This window comes from Fopius arisanus, unplaced genomic scaffold, assembly GCF_000806365.1.
Source record: "Fopius arisanus strain USDA-PBARC FA_bdor unplaced genomic scaffold, ASM80636v1 scaffold00031, whole genome shotgun sequence".
Taxonomy (NCBI): Eukaryota; Metazoa; Arthropoda; class Insecta; order Hymenoptera; family Braconidae; genus Fopius; species Fopius arisanus.
Genome location: NW_011887770.1, coordinates 654,528 through 677,565, shown reverse-complemented (window position 1 = coordinate 677,565; position 23,038 = coordinate 654,528). Strand labels below are relative to the sequence as shown.

The following is a 23,038-nucleotide window of genomic DNA, read 5'->3' as shown; positions in this document are numbered from 1 at the left end:
ATTCTGGGAAAATTCCCCAACTACTCGATTTCGTGTGGTTTTACAACTGAATTGAAGACGTGATTTTCCTTAATGCATCATTTATTAATTAATCATCAATAATTTCACAAATAAATGTTCATCAATCGTGATATCGCAGTACTCATAATCATGATTATTTACAATGGACAGACTAGAACCCCGGGGGTTCGTTTCCTCCTCATTAAACATTAATCATCAATTTCTCCTCCATCAAGCTCCGGAATAATTAATTACGATACTTTTAAAGGTCGTAACAAAAAACATTGTTCACTGAACTCATCAGCTACCGAAGGGTTTGCTTTAATGAATAAAGTACTGGGTATTATTGAAACTCCATAGACTCTGGGCTATTAACTGTTCATCTGTAACACCTGGAAATAAATAAAAAATATTGCAGTCTACCTCTCCAATTCGTCTCACCATCTCTCAAAGAAAGAATAAAATATTGTTCGACGTCAATTACTCAAGTCCATTTATTATCGATTAAAAAATAACGAAGAAAAATTTTTTATCAATTGGGAATGCAGTTGAATAATTATCCAATTGATTTAGAAAATATTCAGGGAATGAGTGACACATCGAGGGAATTGATTTCCCCACGAAAAATGTTATGGTTTCACTAAATAAACTGCAGATCTGATTTTCGCTTCAGGATTTATAATTCCTGATTATTCTGAACCGCCAACAGTTGCTAGGACCGGTGAATTCCATGGATAATGCCTTTTCATACATATAAAAACCCTTCTTTGGCTATTTTCGATTATTTCCATTGAACTTGAATTGTTCGTTAATTAAATAGTTACGATTTGAGTATGCACTCGATATTTTTCTCTTCACATCATATGTTGACCATTGGGAGGAGCATATGGGGCCTGTTGAGGGGGTGGCCCCTGGGGGCCTGGGGGTACGAACTGCTGTGGCACACCTTGAGGTGGAAATCTGGAAAAAAAATGTTTTCACCTCAAATCGCAATTTTTCTCTTGAGTTTCTCTCGATTAAAATAATTGTATACATTTAAAAAAACATTTTTTCTTGAGAATTAAATGATAAATTTTGGATTTGGATTAGGATAAATTTTGATTTTTCATTTGGAAGGACTTACCCTTGTGTTTGATAAGGCAAGCTGGTCTGTTCTGGAATCTGACTCGATAGATTGGGCTGGGGGAGTCCCTGTGGGTGATGAGGGGCTGGATGATGTCCATGAGGTGCACCAGGATGTCCCGGAACAGGAGCGCCAGGATGTCCCGGAACAGGAGCGCCAGGATGACCCCCATGTGGATGCTGATGATGCCCAGGGGGTAGATGATAGTGCTGTGGTATCGACATACCAGTCATTGCCCCTGAAAAAATAAATACCAAGATGAATTCCCTGTCCAACTGTTTAATTAATCATCAATATTGTACCTGGTGGTATATAATCCCCTGGTGGCATCGATATATTTGGATTAAAGTTTCCAGAGAACTGGTGATGCCCTGGCATACCATTGAAAATGTGTGGAGGCTGATTAGGATAAGGATAAACCGGATGATGTGGAATTTTGTTGTAGGGATATGAGGAGGTGGGAGGTGGTGGCTCTCGTTGAAGTGTATGATAAAGATTCAGAGCATCCACGAGGTCTGATGAGAGCTGGGTAAGCTGGGCATGCCTTCTGTCGACTTTCTCAAGAGCAGCATCGATGAGAGGACCCATCGCCATCACTTGCTCCTCAAGATCCAACAATTCCGGTGGATCATTGGTGTCACTCTGTGGATCAGCCTCATGAAGAAGATGCAGGAGTCTATCAATCTTCCCCTCATCAATCTCAACTTCAATAATTTCTGGTTCTCTCTTCAGTGTCTTAACATCGACCTCCTCCACAAATTGCACCGATTTTTTACTCCCCTGCTCCAATTTTGTAATATGATCTGGCTCCACTGACAAATCAGCAGTTACAAAATTCGCTGGGAAGAGTCCCTCCATCTTGCCTCGAACACCCTTCCACCAGTTTGCATCGGAATCATCGAGAATATGGATTATATCACCAGCAGTGAAGCTCAGCTCATTGTCCTCAGCAGCTTCGAAATCGTAGAGAGCCCTGACCTTCCTCTTCTCAAATATATTAGTGGACACCAATGAGGCGTTGACACTGGGGTAAAGACTAGTGCCCTTGGGTGAATTGTGAGCAATTTCTTGTCCCTTGCTCTCCTTGAGGGAGAGCTCAATGGCCCTGACAAAATCAGCCTCTTCCTTGGAGGCATTAGCAGAAGCTGTGGAACACGAGTGCTTGTGGGGCTCTGTCAACCCTGAAAAATCCATTCCATCCTGCTTCAACTTGGTGTAGAGGCTCGGTATGAGATTGAGCTGTGGATCACTCTTGAAGTCCCCCTCGGACCACTTCTTGATCAGTCCCTTTGTTCTCTCGACTAGTTGGGGCTGGGTGCGACCGAGCAGCTTCTTCAATTCCCCCTCGAAGTCCCTGGAGGCTATCTCCAGGTGAAAATTCTTCCCACAATTGCTCGAGCATGCGTCCAGGAGGGCTATCGCCTGCAGGACAACGTGGGGATCCTCGTGGTTCAGCCTTTTGACGATCGATCTCAGGCAGTCCTTGGCTTTTGCACTGGAGCTACCAACGGTGTCGCATACGTCCATTATGCTTGCCCAGTCCTCCGTTGTATTTGTGTGATTCGTCGCCTTGTCTGCTCGTTGCAAGATTAATCAGGGGTTAATTGGGGGTTTATCATCTTGCGATGATTCATGAGAGAGAACAAGAATGTTTTTCTGTCATTTTTACTGGTAATTTTTTTCTTAAATGATTGATTTTTTTAACTGTAGATGCTGTCAAGAGAGTGCGAGCTATTGCTGAGGATTATCTCCGAATGTAAGAGACATACGCAATTTTTACACGGAACCTTTTTTGTGGAGCGGATCGAGAGCTAAAAAATTGTCTCAACTAAATTTTCGCTATCTACCACAGATTTTGAGATATCCCTCGAAAACTAGTCTATTCCCTGAATGAATTTGTCTCCTCTCACGAATCGCTGGTTCCCTTCTCGAGGAATAACTGCGAATTTAAGAGAGATACCTAAATATTTGTCAGGACCTCATTTGTAGATCCCAATGAGAGCTGCAAAAAAGGTACAGAAAAAATTTCGCTATCTCCTATCGGTTCGAAGATATTCCTGAAAAACTAAGTGGTCCATTTACCCGTTACTAAATCGACGTGTTATCATTAACTCTTGATTCCAGAATGAAATCATGAAATCGAGGTCATTGCACATATGATCACATGACATTACTCCATGAGTTCATGCCCTTGAAACAATTCCAGTTCATCCCATCAAGAAATCATCGTAAAATCATGGAAAAATCATGAGGAATGGAATAAAATCCCCGAATTATTCTCCACAAAGGAAAAAATATGATCCAATGTGTAACTGAATTAACAGAGGTTAAGGGGAGGTAAAGAGGGTGGAGGGAGGTAAATGTAATTACTCACCAACTTCGGCATCGAAGGGAGAACTGCTGCCAAAGCGAAACATTTTTATCCTCTCAGGATTATCACTAAATCACCAACACCTTCACCAATGGCTATTCATAAAATGGGGGTATTTAATTATTGGTGGAATATCACAACAATTTTCACTTGACCAAATAGTATCTCGGAGTTCTCGGATGACATCTACTCCGTGGAAAACACAAACCGATGACTAATGACAGTCAGGTGACGCCATCTTCAGGGCCATTGCCTCTGGAGGAATCCTCTATTAACGACTGATGAGGTGAACAAATTATTTTATTATTTTTTTATTTATTTTATTATTGCTTTAACATGTAAATCGTAATTTGATTTTTAATAATTCGGATATTTGAGAACGTAAAAACTTTGGAATATATCATTAATTAATTTGTTATTTAAGAATTTTAGGGAAATTCCAGGGAATTCGGGGTTTTTCAATTTAATGAAGGGATTGAAATAAATAAATAATTGGAGAAATCCGTATTAATTCACTTGCTTTCTGTTAAAAATTCAATTTTCTCTGGTTTTTCAATTGAATTACTCTGAATATTCCATAAATTCAGTTAATTAATTAATCATTACATTCATTCAATGAATTCCGTGAAGAATTCTCTGAAAATTCTATACGATTTTATTTACTACAAAAATTGAAAGCCTTTAAAATACTTTAAGTATCAAAGTACAAATTAAATGCAAATGAATAAATTGAGACTCGATTGAATAAAAAAAATTTACAACAATAGCAGTGAAAATGCGAGGCCTTTGACTTTCGTTTCACATGCATTGAAGTCTCCAGAGGTGTCTACTATGTATTTTCCCCAGTAATGTATGATTACAAGACCATTAATTATCCCTCTCCCTCTCTCTTTCATTTACCCGCATTGTCAGTGGCAACTGTCAGGAAATTAAGGCCTCCCTGATTAAAAAAAAAAATCACAAATGTTTTTTTATTCTCTCCAGATTAGCAGAACAAACACGTACTATTCCCTGGATATTATTTTTCCACTTCTCACTTGAGTTTAAAATTCGTCAAGGGAAAGAAAAGGAATGATTTCCGTCAAGGCAATGAGATGAATATAATTACAGGACAATTTTGTGGGCGAGTTTGATGTTGCAAAAGCAATCAACGGAATATAATCCTGTGCATGTGATGAATGCAAGGAAAATTGGCACTTTCCAATTATTTCACCGTCAGTGGTATATAGAGCAATTTTATTGTCGCGGTTTTTCATAATTTTGCAATTTTTAGGACGACTTGGTGTCACCGCAAAAATATTCTCACGAATTTATTCACTTCTCGCGAGGCCATTTACATAGCACCAGTACATATGTAAATTAAAAAACAATATAACAAAATTAATTAATTAAAAAATATATAGGATAATTTACATTAAACAACATGTGAATTATTTGTCATTAATAATTTTAATTGACGTCATTACTCTTGTTTTTATTAACAGGTGTTTGTGCATTAATTATGGAAAATCATAATTAATTATTAAACATGGGAATGTAATTATTTTGTGGGGGAATTTATCGGTTCTTTGTGGAAAAAATTATTTTCTAGTGGGTGAGTGATTATTCAGGGAAGAAAAATGGCTGATGTTTAATGGAAAAATTGCAGTGGCTATTTATCATTTGAAGGATGAAAGAAAAATGTGAAAAAGTGATGGTGAACCTTCGAACGTTCACCGAACTCGGACATTTCAAATCGTCCGGTGATCTCCCACCTGGGGCTTCTCCATCTGAGCAAAACTCTCGCACCTTTTACGATTCAACGCAGTCTCCAGTCGATTCTCAAGCGTACGTCAACTACAGGGAGAATAAGAAAGAGAGGCATCAGGAAAATAATATCCTCGATAAGATAAAAAATTTGAGGTCTTCGGATTTTTATTGTCTTCCCCTTTTTTTTTTCTTTTTTTTTTCCTATTTTCTGGGGATTTCGCGAGTTTTTGTGAACAGTGCGGGGCAGAATGGGTCGTGCGATGGTGTTTATGGTGTGGGGATTTATGGGGATTGCTCTGGCCCACCCTGGGGCTGATCCCGAGATTCTCCCAGGAAGTGACTTGACTAATTTCTCAGGAGTGAGTTTTTTTTATTTTTTTTCGTCATTTAAAAATTGAGATTTTATTGATAATTTTGTGGAGGATTTTTGTAATTCGCGGTGGAATGATAAATTGGACAAGTAATTCTTCGGGTCCCACCAGGAAATAAGGCCCAAATATTTAAGAATTGAATTTGAAGTGAAAAATGGAGACGCAAGATTTGAATTTATGTTTTAATTAATTGATAATTAATTTTTCGCGGGCGAAATGGGAGTTTGAACTGAAAAATGGAAGATAAATGATGAATCGACATAAAAAAATAAAAACTGTTGAAAAAATAAATTTACACAGCAACAAATAATTGTTACAGCGAAATTAACAGAAATTCAACAACAGAATTTCGTAATTGGAGTAAAAATGACCCACGATTTTTTACGGCAGTCAATTACAATTTTTTCGCAGTCCTAGAATTTATTTAAACAATTACCCAGTGAGTATCCATGAAATTCCAATTGTCCCAGCAAATGTACATCACGTACTTTGAAAAATTACACCGAGCGTGCAGTTACCCTCAATCGCATTTCCATTAGTTACGGAAAATTTATTTAAAAAAATTGTTACAAATGATGTAGTGGGTCAGAAGTCAGTCTGTCAGTGGGTGAATGTATGACTCGGTTCCACTTTCATGTTCAGGCCGCAATGACCGACGTCCCGTGGTTAAGACGATCGTATGTCCACTGCATTAAAAATTTTTTTTTTTATATTTAAAAAAAAAACCGAAAAAAAAACTTCAACCGAATCTCGCGCCATAAAAACTCAAATTTTCCCCCGCAATAACAATTTTTTCATAAAAAATTCCACACCCCTTAAAATCAACAATAATAATAATAAACAAATGTAATTATCAATGAATAATTAATAACAATTATAAATAATAATTAACACTCTCATTAAAATTCACATTTAATCCACAATTTTTGTGTTCAATAAAATCCGATTTAATGTGAAATATTTATTTTGATCGATTGTTTATTAATTAACTAATTAATATTTTTTATTAAATAAAACAGAATTATTCTGAAAATCGTGAAATTTCGTTGAAATTGTTTATGGTAAAATGGTAGATAAAAATTCTTGACGTGATAATTATTTAAATGACGAAATAGTTAATGAGGATAATTAACAATTAAAGAATTAATCGTAATAAAGCGACGGCAAACGTGAGCAGTTGCGCTACAACAAATTATCTAAAATAGACAATTGTTTTCGTAATAAAACCGAAGGCGCTATCTTTGCTCCATATAGCCAGGTAATTGTTGAAAATTAGCGCTCATTACAGCCGTACCCAAATCCCCCAACTCCCCACCAAAACCATTAACTAGTTACGTGAAATTATTCCCTTCTGTTGCAAGCCATGGATTTAAATAGTTTATAAAATTCCTCTGCAACTCAATTACCGAAATAATTTAATTAACTTCATTATCACGTACTTCCTAGTTTAGAAAACCCGAGGATAACAGGGGAAGTCACTCATCACTCATCTCTAAGCCCTAATTAATAACAATTGTATGAATGTTTATATTTTTTATTATAAAAATCACTTTAATCTGTACGAATTATTCAAATGAATCAGGAAAAAAATTATTTTTCACTTCGAAGAATTTAGCAGCAGAAGAAATTATTAAAAAAAGTCTGGAATTTTCAATTCTGGAATTCTTCAAATTCCGGAGAGAATTCCCGGGGATTTTGTGGAATTCGTAATTACATTCTGTATTTTCCTTTAAAATTCCACAATTAAAATAAAAATAATTATTTGACAGTAATTCTCCGAATTCTTAAAATATCGGAGTGACGAATCGAATAGTAAAATATTTAAAGAGAAAATTGAGAAAACAGGACAGATCGAAAGAGTAATGAAGATTCAAAGAGAGATAATTCCATGACTCCCAGGAACACGAGATTTCCGCTTTTTGACCGGTAATTACGAAATCAAAGGCGAAAGGTTGAGACCCCCCGATAGTTTCCACTTATCCTTATTTTTAATTTACCAATTTACCTTTGGAGTTTCGTGTTCCGTTCATCGAGGAAAATCATGAAAATAACATGTTGGCAAATTCCGCGAATTTGAAGAAAAAAATTGTTGAAAATTTGAAAGAAAAAAATATCCAATAAAAAAAATACTTGAAATTCTATTTATCACCCGCCACTGGTGAATACACAAGGATTTTTCTCCCGACGTTAGGAAAGTTGGAAAGTTTTCTCCTTTGTTAAACTAGAGATAAAGAAGACTGAATTATTTGTCAAGTACTCGTAAAAATTACTTAAATTTCACGGTTCGCGTATTTAACAGCGCCAGCGAAAAATATTGCCAGTAGAAAATATATTTCGATTGGTGAAAATTCATTTCATCCAGATATTGTTGAAATTGTTGTTTAAATAGTCAAGAGTGAATGGCGAAGGTCTCAGGAAGTGTTATTACCTCGGTAAGGATAATTGTCACTGCAATGTGAGGATGAACTTGAGACTCGTTGAATTTCTTCTACTCGGATAAGATGATTACGAGAATTAGAGAGTTTAAACTTCAAGTGAAAACATTTGTGCACCTGTGGACAGCGTAATTGATGACACTTATTAGATTTATAGATAACTTTCTTCTTCCAGATTTATTCCCCCAATACTTTACGAAAATTTTTTAATTATCCATTTATTAGCATTGCATCATCGATTAATTAATTTTTGGATCCACAACGAGAAACCTTTGGATTCCAATTTATTCCCATGTCCCAGAAAATCTAGAACGACCGGAGAAAGCATTTTAATAATTTTGGGAAATTATTTAAGTCGAAATGAATTTTCCAGAGAAAATTTGTCGTTAAATTTATTCTGTCCCCCCAAAAAAAAAAAATATTAAATGACTGGAGAAAACATGTGGATATTCCTAGTGAATGTTCACACAATGAAATTTTTATGAAGGCTTTTATTAACAGATACAATAATTCATTTACATAACAAATAATTTAACAATCTCAAGACTGGCAATTACAGCGGAAGCCATCACATATGTTTCCATAAACATTATTGTTTTTACTAGATTTAAAGTGTCTGGAGTAACGAGCCCATAATAAATAATAATACTATAATTATTAACAATGTTGATAACACTATCAATAAACATAACAGTGATAACCATTGAGGTGCAATAAATATAATAAATATAAATGTTTAACTCCATTAAAAGTAGTTTTATGCAGCTTAAACGGATGAATAAATAATCCTGATGGACAAATAAAAAAAACTAGTCGTTTTGACCGGATAATTATTTTCACCGACAAGTGCAGTCGTTCTGTGTAATCAACGTGGTACGTGTGTAGTACTCCATGAGGAAGACCGGAAGTAGAGTCTCTGTACTTGTTGGAGAGAAATCTCACGAGGTCACACGAGACGCGAAAAACTCGAGAAAAAAGTGAGAGACGGAAAAACGAGGATTTTCACTTTCAGCCGATCATCTCAAATGATCTTGCATGATTAACTAGGAAAATTAATTAACATTCTCAACAATTCTCAATATCTTAAACAATTAAATTATAATTTTCATTAAAACCCCACAAAATTATTTTCATTAAAATTCCATTTGATTGGTAATTATGAATAATTCATTGTTGTTGTTAAACAATTGGTTATTTTTAGTCAATTTCACGTGATTTTGCATCAACAAATTAAACGTTTTTATTGAATTTTTCTTCTATTGAAAATTTATAAGTCATAATTGTTTATTGAGTTTATAATTTTGGGGGAGATCCGTGGAAAGTTGGAATTAGATTTTAAAATTTTATTGAATATCGATAATATGGAAAATTATGAATATTTATGGGAATATTGGAAGACCTTTTTAGTCATAAATAAAATTATCCGTAATAAGCCTGAGTTTTCAATAGGTTTCAATTAAAAATAAATAATCCAATCATCTTTACGATCGTCTCGCTCGAGTCTGAGGGCAAAACCGTTCACCTTCAGAGAATAATAATTACAGTAAAGAAATAAATTTCGAAACTGCAAGAAAATCGAAGAATTCAAATGCAAATATTTATATCTATTTTCTTGCGAGAATTCAAGAGTGAATTAGCTGGAGTAAATAAATACAGTGTATGTAATTTTTTATCAGATAATCGTCGAATTGCGGGAAAAATAAAAGAAACGAAAAATTGTAGTGAAATTTTTAGGCAAAAGCGATTGGAGGGATAAAAATGAAAGTTTACGAAAAACTGATGAAAGGAAGTGGAGATTCTCACGGTTATTAAAAATAAAATTCAATTGGATAGTTGACATAACGATTAAAACATTGAGAGTATATGCGAATTGCCTTTCACTCTCGCACAATCTGGGGCTAATCTATCGTGTGAGAAAATTCGTCTAGTGTTTTTACATTTTTCTTCTTCATCCACGTTCTAGTTTTATTCTCCATTATTGTCTTGTTTTTTTTTAAACAATGTTCGTAGAAAATGGGAAAACCGTGTGACGGTGATGGCTCCCTTCCGCGGAAATTCCGTTTTTGTTTATTCTTCCGCATTGAACTATGAATGACGAATAAACAATTCAATGGAATTGTTTATTCGTCGGTTGAGACCCTGTGAACAACAAATAAATTTATGCCCATCGGTTTTTTTGCACTAACAAAAAATTTCCAGTGAAGTTGAAAATTTTCGTCGTTTTAAATTTCCAATGAAATTTCGGTATTAAAAAATTTTGTAATCGAGGATTTAATCTTTAATCACTGTTTAATATCAATTGTTAATAGTTAATTCAATGTTTGTTTGAATTATACGAAAGAGGGGAGGCAATTTTTTTTTCTTTTTTTACTGTAGAAATTTGGAAAAATCGAAAAAATTGACAAAATTGATATAAAATTGTAAATATTAACGGATTTGTAAATGATATGTAAATGTTGATTATAATTTATTGTTTAGTCATCGCTGAACAAACTAAAACCGATAAAATCAAGAGTATGTTAAGGTGTCCTCAAACAATAACCTCTTCAACTTTCAAACTCGAAAAAACTTTCGAAAGAAAAAATCTGATCAATCACTCAACAGCTTAACACATCGACGAAAGAAAGTAACACGAGTGCATTATATTATTCTCATCCCATTCTCCAGTCGAAATAATTCCAGTATTGGTCAGTGAGATGACCACAACAGGAATTACGAAGTGAGGGGAATCCCCGAACGGTCATCCTTTCACTAGCGCCATAACCAAATAAAAAAAAAACGAAAAGGAAAAGTTGTTGTGCCTCGGGCGGATGAAATATTTATCCCACCGCACATTCAATCGGAATAGCTTCATAAATAAATGTACTTTACATAATTCGCAGACCGGAAGTATTTTTATCGGACAGTTTTGTATTTTTTTTTTTCATTGTGCGCGGGAAACTACTGTTATTTGAATCTCTCACCGTTGATTCCATTGATTTATCGCGAGCAGCCCTAATTGCCGTTGGGAATTGATGAAAATTGAGTAATTATCGAGGAATTTTTCGACCGGGGAAAGTTGGGACGAAAGTCGACAGGTGTGAGGACGATTTGTCCTGGAGATGAGAAAGGGGACGAGTGGGCAATCTGAGATAACGATTCAAGACTTTTTCCGGGTTCAAATAACTCGATAAAAATTATTTCTTCAAGTCCCACAATTAACCGAAAATAGTTATAAACATTGGGTTTTAAATAAACTCGTTAAATCGGTCAGAGGAATATTTTTTGATTCGTGTGAGGTGTTGGGTGTCTCCTGATGCACCTACGAAATTATCCAGGTAAATAAAATAATAACTGCTTTCTCGGACTTTTATCCTCCCGGAAATTACTCGCAATCTTTCGCAATGAAAGGTACAATAATGCATGCCAGAAAATCCATCCATGCCGCTGTGAAGAGTGAAATCTCCAACTGCTCCTGAGAATAATGGTTCAAGGTGACCCCCAGGTCACCCGGTGAAATTGTTGCTGAGAGTAAATAATACATACACACCGGTTTATTTACCCCCCAAAATTATTTCACTCTATCCCACCGTCATGCCAATCTCTTACAGAAATTTCCTAGATTTCCCGGAAATTATTCTCATGTTCTCATTTATTCACATGGAATTCCAAGGAATTCAATACCTGGAAATTGTCCATTTTATTTACACATTGTGATTTTGAAAAAATAATTTTATTCAATTATCACGGAATTTCGATTATAAAAATTTTTTCTGAAACGCTTGCGGGTGGGAGGGGCACTTGGAAAATTCACAGGAAAAATGTTTTAAAAATAAAAAAAGGAAAATTAATTATAATTGAAATTTTTTATACAATATTTCACCCAAGACCCTTCAATCTTTAAATTTTCAATTATTGTGATATCAAGGCTCATTAAAATATCAATGTTTCATTAATTATTATGAATAATATTGAAGTAATTGTTTTATTTTTTTGAGAATAATCGAAAAAAAAATCACGACCCAATTATAATTATCTCCATTCAAGAATTAAATCGACGATGCGTTTTATCAATTCCCCGAGTCAATTGAAAATTGTGAAATAAATCAATCCGTTCGCAATACTTAAAATAGCAATTCACTTCCTACGGTTTTGTCGGCGTCAAGGGCGTGGGAAATTCCTTCCCCCGTAAATCAATGAGATTCAATTGCTCCAGTAATTTCCGTTGAATTGAATTTGTTATTTAGCCTATCCATTTACGTCGCACAGTGTGAATTGTGGGAGGAATGAACAGACACGCAATGCCGACACGTAGAAAGTCTAACCCAATCCCGAGTGTCTGAGATGAGTTTCAAAAGGACTTGTGAAATCCGTAAAATTAAAACACATTCTCCTCCGAGGTTCGGCATGAATCATCATTTTTATAATAATTTATTAAATTTCATTTCACAATAATTCCGCGTTTCAATTACCAATGAGGAACAAAAAACTATTTCAATCCAGCCAATAACAAATGATTGCATTAATAAAATAATTCAGTAATCCAATTAATTAATAATAATTACTAGTAATTTTATATCAATATTATCAATGCATTTTAATCCATGAAAAATATCACAATCAAATTTCAATTAAAAACTTCTTCATTACAATGAATTTATTATTTTTGTTCATTGAAGTTACGACTAATTTAATATGACCTTGATTTTTTTAAATTTCATTAAGTGAAATTATATTCTGTTGCAGTTTCCGGTGCGTCAAACCCCTGACCCGCGAGTGCGACTCTCGTCGACGCAACAGCAGCAGATCCTGACGGACGTCCAACAGCACCAGCTGCGATACAATTTTCCTGGTAATTCCCACGTAACATTTCCCCAGCCCCAGCTAGCATCAAAATCCGACGCAGGGTTGTACCCCTCCCTGGCGAAATACCGAGTCGACCGAACAAAATCATCAACAGAGCGTCCATTTCCCCAAACAGCTCAATACTCAATTCCCCAGTTTTCCTCTTCCCTGTTCCCGAATTTTCCAAGCGCAACGGATCTCCCGTCGACGTACTACAACGACGCCTCCTCCATCAGCCTGCAGAGCTACTACGAGAAACAACGGGAGCTAGATCTCCTCCGGAAGCAGCGAGAGCAACTGATCCTCGAGCAGAACGAGCTGAGAAGACAACAGGAGCTTCTGCGACAGCAACAGCTAAAAGCCCTGACCTCGACAACAACGAGTACAACACCAGCGACAACGAGTGCTTCATCGTTGCTGTTGTCTTCGCCAACGTCCAGACGAATCACTCCAGCGGAATCCGAGCTCTTCCTGAAAGCAATAGCCACTCACCAGAAGAAATTCACAACGACAGCGAAGCCGCTGACAGCATCACTCACACCACTGACATCGCCCAAACCGCAAGAGCCGAAGCTTGAGGAGCCCCAGGACATCCCGAAAGACCTTCTCCAGCTGATTCAGGCACAGAATCCCCAGCTGATAGCCACCGGCAAGAACAAGCCCCAGATTAAGATAATCTATCAAACTGAGAAACCAGCGACGCGTCCCTCAAAGTCAAAGACTTCCGAGAAGGATCAGCTGCTGCGCCAGCTGAAGCTAGCCCTCGCCGAGAACAGCGACGACGAGAAGAACGTGACAACCCGGGACCTGGTGCTGCCGAATGGACGGAAACTGCAGATTATTCAGGCACCGAATGGGCTGTCCTCTATTGTACCGAATGAGGGATCGAGTCAATTTCAAACTGTGACACAAGCTTTGGATTTGAATGCCAGCTCGACGACGACTGTCAAGCCTGCCAAGACGGTCCTAGAAGAGCTAACAAAGGGGGTTCTACCACCAGGTGCTGACTTCGAGGTGTTGAGGCACAAGGATGATGGAAAGCTCGAGGATGTCGCAAGATCGACGATTCAGGGAGCTGGCAAGAAGGTGACGTTCGTCGTTCTCGAAGAACAGTCCGATGGAACTTTCAAGGTTCAAGGGGTCAAGGGGAATTCCAAGGAGGACGGTGGTGTTGACGTTGAGAGCATCGTCGAGAAGATTAAGAAAGGGGAGATCAAGTTGCCACCGAGCTCGAAGAGCCCGAGGGAGCCGAAGGGGACGACCAAGGGTGTCACCAAGGAGGAGAAGGCAACCACCATCAAGTACACCGGATTACCCAGCTCTGCTAAGATCAGGGACAGGTGGGTTACAATATGTTACATCAAATAGTCAACAAATAATATGACAGCTGAAGAGAATTGTTATTATTTTTTTTAGTTCCAGTGATTTATCGGCCGATTACTCCCCTCGCGTGACTGTAACCCCGAAGTCGGTGTCCCAATTGGATAATTACGTCACCTCAGCATCAACTCAGTCTGCGAATATCTTCAACTCCATCTCGACATTCAATCCAACAACAGCTAGATCTCCATCCACCGCGTACAGATCAATCTCAACGACAATTCACCCACCCAGGAGTCACTTCATACCAACAATGGCGCCAGTTAGTGAAATCATAAGTACGACACATCCGCCGGTATTCACGACCTCGTATGGACCTCAATCCTCGTCGTACGTTCACTTCGCTAGTTCCACAGTTTCACCGATTCCCAGAGGCATCTCAAGCACCGAAGCCACGAGTTTGAATAGCGCTGGAGCAAGTGAAAATCTCATATTCAATGACTTGGGTGGAAATTCCGGTGCCTCCTTCGAGGCAACCACTCCTGGGGATGCTCAACCCCTCGAGACTATCGCCAATTTGTTGAGGAGGGAGGGATTATTCGCAATGGCTAAATATCTCAGGCAATCCGGACTCGATACTGTACTCAATGAAACTGGTGAGTACTATATTAAATTTTTATCTTCCACGCCTTTCCCTGGAAGTCATTTATCTCTAGACAATCATCAAACGAATAAATTAAGAAACAATTTCTGGATTATTCGATTCTAGAGTTTTATCTTCATGGAAATTCATGAGCAATACATTTATTTATATTTATCTATTTTTGCAATAAATGAATGAAAAAACGTGAATATTTTCCGGGTTTTTTTTTTAATAGAACTATTTAGGAAGGAAAAATGTAAAAACAGCGAATCCACTCTAAAAACTTGTGAAATTACTCTCCAACTGTAATCTGTATTTTAACACGTGTAATTTAACATTTTCTCCGCTCTATAAATCGACTTAATCCTCTCATGCCTCCGAAATCATCAATGAAAATTTCCTTTCCCCAGCTCCAGTGTCTCTGTTCATCTGAAAATAATCGTTTCCGTGTGAGATAAATAAAGAAAAAAGATACTAAACCACAATTGCCCAATGACTGGACACTGATGGGTTCAATAAACATTTTATGCCCCCAGTAATTATCCCCCCGATGAAGTGGAACGAATCACCCGTAATTAATAAAAAAAAAAGAGAGAATGAATTCGCGATTAGAGCGTAACGAAAGTACGATCCACCACATGAGTGAGTAATAAGTCTTCGTATGTTGGATCTCAATAAGGAAGACACTTGGAATCCTCATTAACTCACATTGCAACGCGTCCAATCGCGTTCTCACGCGCTCTCTCATATTTTTTACCCCTCCATTGCGAAATTTCGTTCAATTTCTCATTCAGCCGCTCTTTTTTTTTTTGCAAGATGGGAAAATGCGAGAGGCATACGAAATACCATCGGACATGTCCATCTCAATTTTGAATTACCCTGAGAGAAATAAACATCTTTTCAGTATAAATTTAATTAAATTAATTAATTTGATGAACATGTCATAATAATTTAAATAAACGTCAATATTTCCCGGGATAAACCCATCGATTGGATAATTAACTTTTAGAGAAAAATGTATTTTTTTTTAAATTTTCTTTTTAAATTTGTCATTTGTTTGAATTTTTTTAGGTCCTTATACGAAATACCATCGCACATGTCCATCTCAATTTTGAATTGCCCTGAGAGAAATAAACGTCTTTTCAGTATAAATTTAATTAAATTAATTAATTTGATGAACATGTCATAATAATTTAAATAAACGTCAATATTTCCCGGGATAAACCCATCGATTGGATAATTAACTTTTAGAGAAAAATGTATTTTTTTTTAAATTTTCTTTTTAAATTTGTCATTTGTTTGAATTTTTTTAGGTTCTTATACGAAATACCATCGCACATGTCCATCTCAATTTTGAATTGCCCTGAGAGAAATAAACGTCTTTTCAGTATAAATTTAATTTAATTAATTAATTTAATGAACATGTCATAATAATTTAAATAAACGTCAATATTTCCCGGGATGAACCCATCGATTGGATAATTAACTTTTAGAGAAAAATGTATTTTTTTTTTAATTTTCTTTTTAAATTTGTCATTTGTTTGAATTTTTTTAGGTCCTTATACGATATTTGTGCCGACGGACAAGGCCTTCAGGACACTCCTGGTGCAGCTCGGAGGCCCTGAAAAGGCTGAGCAGAAATTTAAGGAAAATCCTCGACTCCTGAGTGGTGTAAGTGTACCATCAAATAGCCAGAAAAATCCGCGGCTCAAAAATCATTAACACGAAAAAATCAAACATATGATAAATTAATTGTTTTCAGCTGTTACTGCACCACGTAATTCCAGGTGCGTTTAGAATCGACTCATTGCAGGACGAAATGACAGGTGTTTCGCTGGCCGGAACTCAACTGAGAGTTAATGTTTATGATATGCATGATCAGGAGTGGAATGACGTTAAGGTAACGACGCAATGAGAGTAATTGTTGGTAAAAAGAATTGCTGGGGAGGAATCGACGTGGAAATGGATTTAATTAGTGCTTAATTATTTTTTCATTTCCTCATTTTTTTATCAATTGACGTGCAGGTGACAACGATAAATGGGGCAAGAGTAGCGCCCAACAAACGTGACATAGAGATACCACAGGGAATTGCCCATGCAGTAGACCGTGTTATGTTTCCACTTCCTGTTGGTGATTTAACGCAGACCCTTGCTGCCGATCGGGAACAGAGATTTGGTACTTTCTTGAGAATACTACATGCATCCGGTCTTGAGGATACCCTTGCTGGTAATTCAATTGTTTAAATAATTTAATACACGGAATGTTTAACGCGGTGGGTCTCGGTCGATGCGCCTCACGCGTTGGCTAGGGCTTTCCATGGTTTCCCGATTTGACCCGCGTGAAGGTCGAAAGAAATAATCGATTTCAACTCGAATCACAAAATTAGAAATTCCTGACAATTGAAATTTGAAATTGAAATAATGGAGAATTTCGAATCTCGACGAGAAAATGTCGATCGGTCAAAATGGAGTTGGAAAATCGAGTATCGATTTTTAACAATCGATTCTTGACGTTTGCTCGATGAAGAAAAATTTTAATGGCAGGAAAAATAGGAGATCTTTTCAATTCTTAAGATTTGAATTAAATTAGATTTTTGTAGCGAGATGGCAGGTGTGAGCAGTGATCCGATGTTGTCCGCCATTTTGTCGGTCGCCTCTCTCGGCTTCAAAATGGCGGATAACATGGGGTAACTCTCGAATCCAATTACGCCTCTCAATATATTCCCAGAAGACTAAAATAAAACGAATGAAATAAATTGAGACGTTATCTCTGTCCCTATTACCTCTAAAACTGGTAATCCCATGGAATTAAATTACAGAGTTCTGTTAACAAGTGGAGCAACAAATCCTAATTGCAGAATCTGTGGCAATCTAATAATAACGTTGAAAAAAAAAACCATTAAATTGTGTTATAAAACGTATTTTAACGACTGATGAGCATCAGAGTGAAAGTGGAACAGTTGAAATATTTTAAAGATCCACTAAAATGGATTACAATAGTGTACATTTTTCATTGGCTTAATCCAGAGCGTTTGAGTGAATTCCCTGGGATTTCATTTTAATCTAGGAAATTGACGTGACACGAGGGCGGAATTCCATTCAGGTGGGCTTTCCGGGATATTATATGTGCCTACTGTGTATTCATCTTATATAAAACGGCAGATTAAGTCGTGAGAAAGGATGCGAGAATTATTTATTCCTTTTATCCTTTTTTTAAACTGCAGCATGAATAGAGCACTATTTCACTGTTTAATTTCAACTTAAACAATCATTACTATTTTTAACAATAACAATTAACAAAACAATTAAATACTTCTTGACTATTTTAATTACGAATTCTATTCCAAATAAAATCAAAAATAAAAAATAAAAAATAGATTGAATAAAAAATTAAAATAACAAAATTATCATTATATTATTATTATTAGTATTATTGTTGTTGTTATTGTTATTATTATTAGCAAATTGAATTAGTTAAATACAAATTGAAAATTGCGGCATGATATAATTGTTATTGTTTTTTTTTTTTTAATTTGATTTAGGGACCAAGACATTTACAGTATTTGCCCCAACGGATTCGGCGTTTGCAGCCGCCGCGTCGAACTCGGGACGAGGAGTTTGGACCGACGGAGATGGTCCGGAATTAGCTAAAAATATAATTTCACGACACATTATACCAACGACGATGTACACAGCTGGTATGAGATTCTACCACCAAAAGGACACACTCAGGCCGCAGTTTACATTGAGAATCCAGAAAAATGGAGGTCAGTAATCGATTCATAATGAATTAATTAATCCAAAACTTTCGAAAAAAATTCGGTGAAATGTGAGAGGAACAGCTGATGGCTGAGAATTTCGACGAAAGTTATCCTTTCGAGATTCATTCGGGGAACACGACCCAAAAACCTCTCGTCATTCGGTTCTTCGATGGATTCTGCAATGAGAAAATACATTTCTTTGCAGAAGAATATTTATTAACCACAAGAAAATATTTGCCATTACTAAACGTTACGGGAATGCTCAGAAAATATTCTTGGCAAGAGAAATTTATTTTCTCAGTGGGTTTTATTTATTGGATTTATTCTGTTTTTGGTAAATAAAAAATTTCAGTTTGACATCGACTCATCTGTCTTCATCGCTGAAATAATACGATAATTAATTGAAAATCTAATCCTCATTTACTGTTGAAGATACAATAATTAAATATCATTCACTATATTCGATTCCCAATCCCTCACAAATTCAAAAATATCAAAAGCAAGTCTTGTTTGGTTTCCATTAATTTTTATCAGTCACTGCTCGAATCGAGGTGAAATAAGATGCAGTTGTTGCCAGAAACTGTGAAAATAAATATATTATATCTCTCCATCACTTTCTATATTTCAAAGACTCACGGACATGTAATTCTCCAGTAACAAAGGGCTCAAGTCCCCAGCTAGCAGTCGAGGCGGTGAATTACTCCTGAATAAAATGAGTCCAATTGTTTTTTTACATTCAACATCGAAAATCTCCCAACCACTAGAATACGCCGCCTTCCCCACAGCTAATGCCTATCAACAATAGATTTTCAATCAATCTATAAAACAATAAAAATCAACAGCTCAACCTATTGCAAAAATAATTAATTAAATAGCACATGCCATAAAAATAATTTCATTATTTAATTTCATTATTTCATCAATGACCACAAAATTAGTAATAGTACAATTTAATTAATTACGATTACGATTTAATATTGCTGGAGACATGAAAATAGCTTGAAGGAATTTCAATATTTTTTAATATCAAATGGTAATTGAAGAATTAATGATTAAATTAATTGAGATGCCTGGAATTTACTTCTCGTGCAAGCAGATCCCCAGGAAGATAATAAAACAGCAACTGCTGGGCATAATAAACAGCGAGGACGAGGAAAAGAAGTATAATTGTTGATTCGGTTGTTTTCTGTTAAAAAATAATGAAAATTATTGATGTACGATTGGGAGAGACTGAATTTATCGTTTACTCACACTAGTTATGGTCAATCCAGCACAGCAAATGGCAATGACGGCTGCCAGGAACAACAGCAGAACGATATAAGTGAAGGCTGTGTTTATCAGAATGACGTCACTGCAATTTTTTATTTATTTAAAATAATTATATAACAAATTAGTCGCGCAGAGATAAAATGTTAAACTCAATTTGGCGGATCGGTACGTTTTCGTGGGATATCTCCGAATCTAAGAGAGACCCCAAAATTTTTATGAGAACCTTTTCTCTAGGTGTAACTCCACTCTATAAAAAAGGTTCCTATAAAAATTTCGCTATTTCTGTTAGATTCAGAGATATTCCTTGAAAATGCGATGAGGCGAAGCGTGCGAATCCGCAGTCCCTGGGATTCAATCGAAAATTTGAATTTCCGTGTCCATTTTCCGTTGAAGCTGAGTCAATATCACTTGCAAGAATTGCTGCAGTATTTTCTGTGGAGTTTTGAGAAAATTAATGGAGTAATTGATAATGGGAGATTTACTCGAGAACATCGGCATGAAGACGAGTGATTCCTGAGAGGATTCTCTGCACATCCTTCCCACATTTTTTCGTGCGGTTTCCAGTGGATAGTCTCTTCAATTTATCCTGGACAACTTTGAGTCTTGCACAGCAGTGGCTAATGTACCAGACATAAGTGAATTCTGTGGAACACGCACAGGAGAGGACAGAAGTTAAAATCACTTGATGAGAATAAGATGCCGCATATCCAAGAGTTGAATTACGCCAGTTCCAGGGGTAATAAGCGATAAAGGGAAGCTCATGAGTTGTCAATATCAATGGAATACTGAAGTATCCAGTGATTAGAATGAATATCGAACCGAAAACAGATGCTGACGCGATATTTCCGTATTTCATGTACATCCGAAGATAATTGTATTCTTGACTATTTCGATTGTTCAGGCAGACCTCCAGTTTTTTTGATAAATTCCTCAGGGAGGATTTGTTGTATCTGTAGATGCAGATCTTCCCAAAGGCTATGAACAACGACATCTGAAAATTTAGGTGATGAAGACCAAGTGGAAGTTATTCTGGTGCTCATCCCGCGAGTATTTATCTTGCTTGGAAATTATCTCATTAACAAGTGATGTGAGAGACTAAAGTTATGGGGACTTTTTGAAGAGGAAGAAATCCGGCTCGTTAAAGTTCTTGTGACATTTTTTTCTGGGCTAATTACTTCACGAGATAATTAGCCTCGAAGTTGATGATTGCGTCACCAACTTTTAGATGTTTTTATGAATATAAATGATCGTATCTGCGGGTTTATACCGTTAATGAGTGATTTTCAGGGGAAAAGTCAGAAGAACTTTTTCGAGGGAATTCAATTCTGCACTTGAAAATTCTAGTCACTTTTTCTCGTATCTCTAGTGGTTCGTGAGATATTGGGTGTAGAAGATCGGCTTTTTAAGGAACTTCAATTATTGTTTTCAATTACGAACCATTGGTCCGATGCTCTCAGCCGCAGCCACAAAATTCTCACAGCTGACATAACACATTGCCATCATATTAACCCCCTGAAGCAATGCTAATGACCCCACAACAATTAAATGTCCGTAATCTACAATTTTACCCCTGAAATTATCAACCACCGACAGAGGCCAGAGTGCAATAATTCGCAAACAATTGCTCGTTAAATTCCAGTGAAACCTCAAATGATCTCCGCCCCCCATTCGTAAGACTTTATCATAAAAGCACAAGTGAATGTTCCGTCCAAGAGTCTGACATTGAAATGAAAGATTTCTTTTTCCTCCTCCAACGAAATCATTAATATTTCCAACGGGCAATTAATCGATCGGATAATGATTGCCGCAATTTACCCAGTTCAAAGAACATTTCTCGAGTAATAACAGACATCCCATCATGTCATTATTAATACCTTTGAAAGAAGCCATTAGCTGGAAAATTGTACCGATTGTTTTATTTCCCATGGAATCGGAATTATTGTTGTAACTGAGAAACAAAATATTGAGTTAACATTTATTTCTGGTGAATATTTTGAAAGCTTTCGCGGTTTTATGAATGGATTTGGAGTATTCATCTTCTTGAATTTGGAATTGTATGAAAAATCAGTGAAATCGGTACATTTTATTTATTTATATGAAAAAACAATTAATAATGAAATTTATGAAGACATTCTTAGAAAAAAATTCAATATGCGAAGTTGTTCGGTTTTATTTTCATTTTATCCTGGGATTTTCCTGTTTTATTGTTTTTATTCTAGTTAATAGTGTCTCATGCCGATTTATTCTCGTTTCAGGTCGCGTTAAGGTGAATGAAGCTCAAGTGTTGACTCACAATATTCCAGCGACCAACGGTGTAATTCACGCAATCGACTCAATGCTGTAACAACCAGTGAATTAAACGATAATTGATAACGAAAAATTGATAACGAAAAATCTTCGACGAAATGCCATAAAGTCGAGTGCAGGTGGTGGAGAAGACATTCAGAAAATTCCACGTGTTTCAGCTGAAAAAGATAAAATATGAAAAACAACCGTATTTTTCATAGATAAAAAATTGATAAAATTGAGCTATGTGTATTCTGAATAATACTTAATGAAACGATTTTTTTAGGCACTTGAATAACTAGCTTTAGCCGACGAATACACGAGAACTAACTAATTTATGCGTAATGGTTCCACGTGGGTTAAGAAAAACACAAACGAAAAAGTATTAACCTTCTACATTTTTATTTCTTATCTCTAAATGAAATCAAGTCGATTGTATAGTGATGGCGATATGTCTATAACAGCGAAGTTGTCTATCGAACAGTTTGTATTATTATTGAATAAAGTGTACAGAATTTATAAATACCTTATCACGTTCAATAATCCAAAAAGTTCAAATATTTATTTTGCACACGAAATCTAACGTTTCATGTGTGCTTTACACCTAAAAATCCTATATAAATCAAAGTAGCAGTTGAAACGATCGGCAGTTCATTTGAATATTGTCTTCCTCGTACATCTAGCAAAAATGAATCTCATCAGCTGTGCGATATTCTTGATAATGATGACCGGCTGCGGAAAAACCGGAGTATTAGCCGACGAAGAAGGCAAGTATAACGATTCTCTAGTAGAAGAGAAGAAAGAAAATGGGAAGACAATATGTACCTTTCACGTTCTGTCCGCCATTTTCGGGTCCATGTCGTTCAGTAAAATGGCGACTTCGCGC

At 36.2% G+C, this 23,038-nt stretch overlaps 3 protein-coding genes across 4 annotated transcripts; 1 reads left to right on the top strand and 2 right to left on the bottom strand.

The window, feature by feature from the left end:
• Positions 1-63: 63 nt before the first annotated feature.
• On the bottom strand, positions 64-3,696 carry Stam (signal transducing adaptor molecule). The gene is made up of 4 exons (XM_011303290.1): positions 3,498-3,696; positions 1,426-2,697; positions 1,124-1,361; positions 64-960 (listed from the first exon to the last, which is right to left on the bottom strand). The coding sequence occupies exons 1-4, from the start codon at positions 3,538-3,540 to the stop codon at positions 855-857; spliced, it is 1,659 nt and encodes a 552-aa protein (XP_011301592.1). The 5' UTR covers positions 3,541-3,696; the 3' UTR covers positions 64-854.
• A 1,622-nt stretch (positions 3,697-5,318) lies between these two features.
• LOC105265674 (cell wall protein DAN4) lies at positions 5,319-22,693 on the top strand. The gene is made up of 8 exons (XM_011303289.1): positions 5,319-5,602; positions 12,775-14,213; positions 14,290-14,849; positions 16,392-16,507; positions 16,599-16,736; positions 16,862-17,063; positions 18,379-18,603; positions 22,122-22,693. The coding sequence occupies exons 1-8, from the start codon at positions 5,492-5,494 to the stop codon at positions 22,208-22,210; spliced, it is 2,880 nt and encodes a 959-aa protein (XP_011301591.1). The 5' UTR covers positions 5,319-5,491; the 3' UTR covers positions 22,211-22,693.
• Positions 18,983-21,571, bottom strand: LOC105265673 (odorant receptor 85c-like). Of its 2 annotated transcripts, none has more exons than XM_011303286.1 (6): positions 21,304-21,571; positions 20,349-20,857; positions 19,849-19,948; positions 19,679-19,783; positions 19,234-19,389; positions 18,983-19,177 (listed from the first exon to the last, which is right to left on the bottom strand). In XM_011303286.1, exons 1-6 carry the CDS (start codon positions 21,532-21,534, stop codon positions 19,118-19,120), a joined length of 1,161 nt encoding a protein of 386 aa, XP_011301588.1. In that variant the 5' UTR covers positions 21,535-21,571; the 3' UTR covers positions 18,983-19,117. The 2 variants fall into 2 exon arrangements, with proteins under 2 accessions (XP_011301588.1, XP_011301590.1); XM_011303288.1 differs by having other exon boundaries at positions 19,238-19,389.
• Positions 22,694-23,038: the final 345 nt, after the last annotated feature.

What these genes read in the sequence shown, in the direction of transcription:
- Stam (XM_011303290.1), bottom strand. Translation starts at nt 3,540, where the DNA reads ATGTTTCGCTTTGGCAGCAGTTCTCCCTTCGATGCCGAAGTTG. An exon ending in TCCCTTCGATGCCGAAGTTG is followed by an intron (nt 2,698 to 3,497) that starts GTGAGTAATTAC and finishes TGCAACGAGCAG; the next exon opens with ACAAGGCGACGAATCACACA. An exon ending in AGGGGATTATATACCACCAG is followed by an intron (nt 1,362 to 1,425) that starts GTACAATATTGA and finishes TTATTTTTTCAG; the next exon opens with GGGCAATGACTGGTATGTCG.
- LOC105265674 (XM_011303289.1), top strand. Translation starts at nt 5,492, where the DNA reads ATGGGTCGTGCGATGGTGTTTATGGTGTGGGGATTTATGGGGATTGCT. An exon ending in TACTGTACTCAATGAAACTG is followed by an intron (nt 14,850 to 16,391) that starts GTGAGTACTATA and finishes GAATTTTTTTAG; the next exon opens with GTCCTTATACGATATTTGTG. An exon ending in TCTTGAGGATACCCTTGCTG is followed by an intron (nt 17,064 to 18,378) that starts GTAATTCAATTG and finishes AATTTGATTTAG; the next exon opens with GGACCAAGACATTTACAGTA.
- LOC105265673 (XM_011303286.1), bottom strand. Translation starts at nt 21,534, where the DNA reads ATGGGGGGCGGAGATCATTTGAGGTTTCACTGGAATTTAACGAGCAAT. An exon ending in CTTCATGCCGATGTTCTCGA is followed by an intron (nt 19,949 to 20,348) that starts GTAAATCTCCCA and finishes AAAAAATTGCAG; the next exon opens with TGACGTCATTCTGATAAACA. An exon ending in TACTGGAGAATTACATGTCC is followed by an intron (nt 19,178 to 19,233) that starts GTGAGTCTTTGA and finishes TTATTTTCACAG; the next exon opens with TTTCTGGCAACAACTGCATC.